The following is a 6,965-nucleotide window of genomic DNA, read 5'->3' as shown; positions in this document are numbered from 1 at the left end:
TCACGGAGGGATGCAGTCCCACAGCTCGTGGCAGAGGCACTGGCAGAAGCCGTAGACCATCACCAGGACCAGGCTGGCCGGGACCAGGCTGACCAGCAGGACCCCCAGCGTAGTGCGCTGCATGATCAGCAGGTAGACCCCCATGGGCAGGGAGCTGAAGTACAGCAGCCCCAGGACCCAGACCAGGGCCCGGGCTGAGGTCTGGCACAGCAGGGCCGCGCAGTTCCACACCGTCCACCTCTGGGTGACGGAAGCCATGGAGTCCGGGCTTGGGGCCCGCAAGGACCGAGGCGGGTAGCGACGCAGGGCGGGCGGCGGGGGGGAGGCGTGGGGTGGGGGCTCCATGATGGTGATGACCACAAAGTTGGGCGAGCCACGGATCGCAGAGTAGGTGCCGGCAAGGGAGGGGGAGGCGGGGAGGGCGGCGGGGCTGCTGCCCATCAGGGAGCTCAGCGTTCTGGGGCACAGCAGCAGCTCGGGGCCCCCCTCCAGACGGAGCTGCAGGTTCCGGTGGTTCCTGCACTGCAGGGCCAGCGCCCCCACCAGGTTGCAGTCGTCCGGCAGGCCGTTAGCAGCCTCGCCCGACAGGGCGGTGGCATAGCGGCAGAAGGGGCACACCACAGCGTTGGGGGGAGACTCCCCCAGGTCCAGGATCTTGCTCAGGCACTTGGCACAGAGCCGGTGGCAACACTGCAACACCTTGGGCCGGCGGCTGCCCAGGGTGTAGGCACAGTAGCAGATCTTACACTCCAGGTCCTCCAGGGTCCCAGCGCCCCCGTCCTCCATGGCCTGCGGCTGGACCACTATCGCACCCGAGAGGACGGGGTTAAGGACAGACTGGGGCTACGGGATCAGCGCCGGGTGGCATGGTGGCGGGGCGACGGGGACACTGAGGAATCCAGGAGCTGGTGGTCCGGTCCACATCGGGCTGAGGGGGCATGGTGGATCTGACTGCCTCTGTGGTGGAGGTCCGAGTGAAAGAGAGGGAGCGAGGGGGGGGGGGGGGGGGGGGGCGGAGGGCTGGGGTTGGGGGAAGCCACCAGTGAGTTCTGGTCCAGGGGCCGAGGGGTCCGGCCTCCAGGCCGTTGGGGCGAGTCGGGAAAAACGCCTTTTATCAACTGAACAGAAAGAGAGGGAGAGAGAGAGAGAGAGGGAGAAAGAGGGAGAGAGAGAGGGAGGGAAGGGAGCATGAGAGAGAGGGCGAGGGAGAGAACGAAAGAGAGAGGGAGAGAGAGAGAAAGATGGAGCGAGAGAGAGGGAGAGAGATAACTGTTTACACAGCAGGAGGAACAACAAAGCAGAGTCTGTACAGAACTGGAAGCTTCTCACTGTCTGATACACACACACACACACCACTTTGTTTTTTCCCAGTACAGTGTTTACAGTGTGTGTATCATACAAAGCGCTGCTCTTCAAAGCATGTCATTTACTAGAATTGTTGCCACTAATGAGCAGCTGATCATAAATACATTATTAATAATCCATCTCAAAATAAATTCACCAAAAGATAAATATAATGAATATAATACATACACACCGACCCACCCCAACATTAAACCAATGAGATATATATACAGTACACACACATACATATACACATACATATACTGTATATCTATACTGAATATATATACATACTGTTATATATTATTATTATATATATACTATTATTATTATATATACATACTGTTATATATTATTATTTGATACATATTGTTATATATTATTATATATACTATTATATATATTATATATACAACTGGGGATGGGAAGGGGATGCAGCAGCCCCATGGGACGTGACCGGGTATTCTTGTTCTGGGTGCAGACGATGCAGGCAGCGACGAAGGACCGGACATCCTGCTCCATGGTAGGCCACCAGAAACGCCTGCGGAGGAACTCGAGGGTCTTGGAGATCCCCGGGTGGCCAGTGAGGTGGGATGAATGCCCCCATTGCAGGACTTGTGACCGGACAGCCTTCAGGACAAACAGGTAAGGCCCAAAGGTAATACTTTGGGCCTGCCGGACCTGCGTCTCGATTCCCCAGCGGACCGGAATCAAGATGCGGGAGCTCTGGAGAATAGGCTCGCGGAGTTCAACCAGCTCAGGAGGGTCGAACTGTCTGGAGAAAGTGTCGGGCTTGAGGTTCTTGGCCCTGAGACAATATCACAGGATGAAGTGGAAACGATTGAAAGTGAGGGCCCATCGGGCTTGCCTGGAGTTGAGGCGTTTGGCGTCCTGAATGTATTTCAGGTTCTTGTGGTCGGTCCAGACGATAAATGGGTGTTGGGCCCCCTCCAGCCAGTGCCACCACTCCTCCAGCACCAGTTTGACTGCCAGTAGCTCTCGGTTCCCTATGTATTAGTTCCGCTCCGCTGGGGTGAGGCGACGGGTGAAGAAAGCACATGGATGGAGCTTTTTGTCGTGAGTCCTTTGGGACAGAACGGCTCCCACTCCCACATCGGAAGCATCCACCTCCACAACGAAGGGTAGGGTAGGCTCTGGTGTGGCCAAGACAGAGGCAGTGGTGAATCGCGTTTTGAGAGCTCTGAACGCCCCATCAGCCTCAGCAGTCCAGGCGAAGCGGGCTGTGGATGTCCTAGTGAGGGCGGTGAGAGGAGCAGCCACAGTACTAAAACTCAGAATGAATAGTCTGTAAAAGTTGGCAAACCCGAGGAAGCGCTGCACCTGTTTGACTGAGGTGAGCGCCTCCCGGATGTACTCCTCCATGGCTGAAGTCTCAGGGGCAGAGAGAGAGAAGAGACGTCCTCGAGGAGGGCAAGTGCCAGGCAGAAGGTCGATGGCGCAGTCATACGACCGATGGGGAGGAAGAGTGGTGGCCATTCCCTTGCTGAAGACCTCCCTCAGCTCGGCATACTTGTGGGGCACTCGTGAAAACTCGGGATGGATGGGGACTTAAATACGGATTGGAGCCAGGACACGGACAGGCACTCCTGAGTGGGCTGGGGCTTGTGAAGGAGCCGGAGCTTAGACATGGACTGGAGACTCGAGGGGGTGAGAAGACGGACTGGAACAAAGACAGGTGGTGTGGCAGGCAGGACCTCATTCGGTGAGACGCCCGGAGGCCCAATACAGATGTGGGTTGTGACGGACCAGCCATGGGTATCCCAGGACCAGTGGAAATTCAGGAGAGTGGATGAGGTGGAGCTGGATTACCTCTGAATGTTTTCCCTCCAATGACAGCCAAAGGGGGGCGGTGAGATGACACACGCTGCCGGAGCCCAGTGGTCTTCCATCCAGGGCTGTCACCGTGAGAGGAGGCTCCGGAGATGCCAGAGGGAGCTTTAGGGCTTTTGCTAGCCCCACATCCAGGAAGTTACCTGCAGCGCCGGAATCCACCATATCTTGGAGGGAGTGATGTTGATCTCCCCAGGCGAGGGAGGCAGTCAGCAAGCCCCCGGTCACCTCGAGCTCGGAAGAGAAAGTTGGCCTCGTCACAGTTCTCCCTACCCTGGACAAGAGTTGGCTTTTCCCGAGAGCTCAGGGCAGGAAGAACGGAAATGACCTGGGATCCCATAGTACAAGCAGCAGCGCTCCCTCATCTGCCTGTCACGTTCAGACCGAGAGAGACCGCTGGAGACGGGCTCGGGACAGCTCGGAGATGCTCGGGAGACGTCGTCCCCAGGAGTGCTCTGCGCACTGGTAGTGATGAAGCGGAAGAACAGCGTTCCCTTTGCCTCTCCCGGAGGCGGTTGTCCACCCGAATAGCTGTTTCGATGAGCGTGTCCAGGTCATCCTGCGCCTCCCGGGATGCCAGCTCGTCCTTGACACCCTCAATGAGACCATCCTGGAAGGACGCGATGAGTGCCTCGCTGTTCCATCCAGACGCCACTGCGAGGGTGCGGAATGTGATGCCGTAATCCGCTACGCTCTGTACCCCCTGGCGGAGCCGGAGTAGCCATGTCGACGCCTCCCTCCCACTGACTGGGTGGTCAAAAACTTGGCGCATCTCTTCGGCAAAAGCCTGGAAGCTGGAGCAGGCCGGGGTTTGCTGGTTCCAGATTGCTGTGGCCCAGGAGAGTGCTTTGCCTGTGAGTAGTGTGACAATGTATGCCACCCGTGAGCGCTGGGTGGGGAACTGTGATGGCTGGAGCTCGAAAGCCAGGGAGCATTGCGTCAAAAAGCCACGACAACCTCCTGGGTTAACGTCGTACCTCTCTGGCGCCGGCAGTCGTGGTTCGCGGTGTTATGGAGGACACGAGTCCAAGGGAGGCAGCGCTGGCGCAGGAGCCATAGGTGGAGCCTGTGCCTGGCTCTGCTGGACGGCCTGGGCGAGGGACTGCAGTTTGTCCAGCATCTTTGGAGAGCCTGCTCATGACGGCCAATCGCAGTCCCCTGGTCCGTCAGGGCCACCCGCATGCGTCCCATCTCTGGAGGCTGACTCTCTGCTGGGTCCATGTTTTGGCTCAGCCTTGCTGTTGCGTGGTATGCTGAGTGGACCCAGGTGCAGAGAACGAGGCAGAGGCAGAGATGAGGTGGCAAAAATAAAGGTTTACTTGTAACAAGCAAAGGGAAGGCACAAATAAATCGGAGATGGGACTCCAAAAAACAAACCGCCAAAAAACAATTGAACTTTTCAAAGCAAAAGAACGGACAAAAGACAAGTAAGAATTTCGTGGGCTTGGAAACGAAAGCTTTGTCAGGAGTCTAAAGAAACCCAAGGCTGAGCACGGAAGGACACAAAAGACAGGGTATAAATATGAAAGACAAAACCAGACACAGGTGAAACATATGACATAATGAGGCTGGGTAATCAGAAACAGAAACAGGTTAAACAAAGCAGCATTGATTAGGCAGTACTGGCAGCATCTAGTGGCCGATGCCGGAAGGACCCAGGCGAACCCTGACAACATCATGAGGATGGGTGGGGTTAGGGTCCGATCTGATGGAGCATCTGTAGGATGTGCTGGAACAACAAGTCTCATCCATCGGGGCCCCACCTCCACCTTGCAGGTCTTAAAGGATCTGCTGCTAATGTCTTAGTGCCAGATACCACAGGACACGTTCAGAGTCTGGTGAAGTCCATGCCTCCACCTCACAGCTGTTTTGGCGACATGAGGGGGAGCTACACAATATTACTGGTTATTAGTGGTGCTTTAATATTGTGGCTCATCCGTGTAATACAATTCATTAATCTGCAGTTAATACCCAAAGTATCTTGTTTTAAAGAGTGGTAATGAGACAGAACAGGAGTCAGCTTCCTGTGCAGACAGGAAGAACTGGGCTCAGCTTCCTGTGCAGACAGGAAGAACCCTGTGCTAAGTAAACTGAAGATTCACTTTCACCAGGATCTGAACCAGAGAGGAAGCTGAACTGTGAGAGTTACCCTGGGCCACCTTAGGCCTATATTGGTCCTTAAAGGGAAGCTGGAAGGTGGATTTCCAGGAGCTAGGCTAGCTGATCCCATCCGCAGCCCTGCATTAAGCTAACAAAGTTAGCATGACAGAACTGGTGTCGAGCTTCCTGCTAATCATAAACCCACAGGAAGTTGAACAGGAAACCAGCAGCAATAAATCCCAGCAAAATGCTGATGGTCACAGCAGTCTCTAAGTCACTAAATTTGGGCAGAGGGTTGGAGTCTTGGTGCAGTGGATGTTAAACTTTAATGAAAATGTTAATGGAACAATCATTTCCAATCAAGCCACGCTACGCTAGAAGTAATAGGAGATATTGAAACAATTAAGTTTGAATATGACGTACTGACTCTGTATTTCTAGAGCTTACCTCAGCAGGGGGTGTAGCCAATTGAGTGGTCTGTCCACAGACCATGATCGCTGACACTGATCACTTGTTACTACCACTAGGGACGCTGAAGCTAGTGGTCCGGACCAGTTAGTGAATTCCTGTGGAGTGGTCTTTGTGGTAGGTCAGTGGTCCTGGCAGTCTGTTTGTGATCCTGGTGGTCAGTCCATGGTCCTGGTGGTCCTAGGTACCAGATGTGATAGGGTCCTGCGATTGCAGATGATGTCACATATTAAGATCGGGTCTACGTCGGAAAGTGTACGGAAACCGTGGGTTGGCTGTTTAAATGAGCACATTTTGATTGTGCAATCTATGTCTAATAAAATGCATATTATTAATGTAAAAAAAACGAAATTATATATTTAATTCTGAGCTGGGGTGTGGCTGGACCCAGAGGTGGAGCCCACTGGCTCTGCAGTGACCAGCTTCTGGTCCTTGTGGTCCTTGTGTCCAGACCAGTTGCCATGGTCCATGGTCCGGACTAGTTGCTCAGTGGTCTGTCATGTGGTCTGTCCCTGGCCTGTCACGTGGTCCGTCTGTGGTCGAGACCAGCTGCTCATTGGTCTGTCACGTGGTCCATCCGTGGTCTGGACCAGTTGCTCAGTGGTTTGTCATGTGGTCCGTCCCTGGTCTGTCCGTGGTCCATCCCTGGTCCGTCATGGGGTCCATACCTGGACCGTCTATGGTCCGGACCAGTTGCTGAGTGATCTGTCACGTGGTCTGTCCCTGGTCTGTCACGTGGTCCATCCCTGGTTGGTCACAGGGTCCAACCCTGGTCTGTCCCCCGGTCCGTCCCTGGTCTGTCACGTAGTCCGTCCCTGGTCCACTCGTGGTCCGGACCAGTTGCTCGGTGGTCTCTCAAGGGATCCGTCCTTAGCCCCTCTGCGGTCCGGACCAGTTGCTCTGTGGTCTGTCACGGGGTCCATCCCTGGTCTGTCTGTGGTTTGTCCCTGGTCCGTCTGTAGTCCGGACCAGTTGCTCGGTGGTCTCTCAAGGGATCCATCCCTGGTCTGTCTGTGGTTTGTCCCTGGTCCGTCTGTAGTCCGGACCAGTTGCTCAGTGGTCTGTCACGGGGTCCATCCCTGGTCTGTCAATGGTCCGGACCAGTTGCTGAGTGGTCTGTCGTGTGGTCTGTCTCTGGTCTGTCACGTGGTCTGTCCCTGGTCCATTCGTGGTCCAGACCAGTTGCTCAGTGGTCTGTCAAG

The 6,965-nt window shown here is 55.0% G+C and overlaps 1 protein-coding gene across 1 annotated transcript; it reads right to left on the bottom strand.

Moving 5' to 3' along the window:
- Positions 1-6,233, bottom strand: rnf182 (ring finger protein 182; the record flags this gene model as incomplete). The annotated part of the gene is made up of 3 exons (XM_080010546.1): positions 1-803; positions 2,010-2,070; positions 6,168-6,233. 3 exons carry the CDS (start codon positions 6,231-6,233, stop codon positions 1-3), a joined length of 930 nt encoding a protein of 309 aa, XP_079866672.1.
- Between the last annotated feature and the right edge of the window lie 732 nt (positions 6,234-6,965).

Source organism: Zeus faber (assembly GCF_960531495.2).
Source record: "Zeus faber genome assembly, chromosome: 12".
NCBI lineage: Eukaryota > Metazoa > Chordata > Actinopteri > Zeiformes > Zeidae > Zeus > Zeus faber.
Note: the sequence above shows the minus strand (reverse complement) of the source record. Positions and strands in the feature narration are given on the sequence as shown.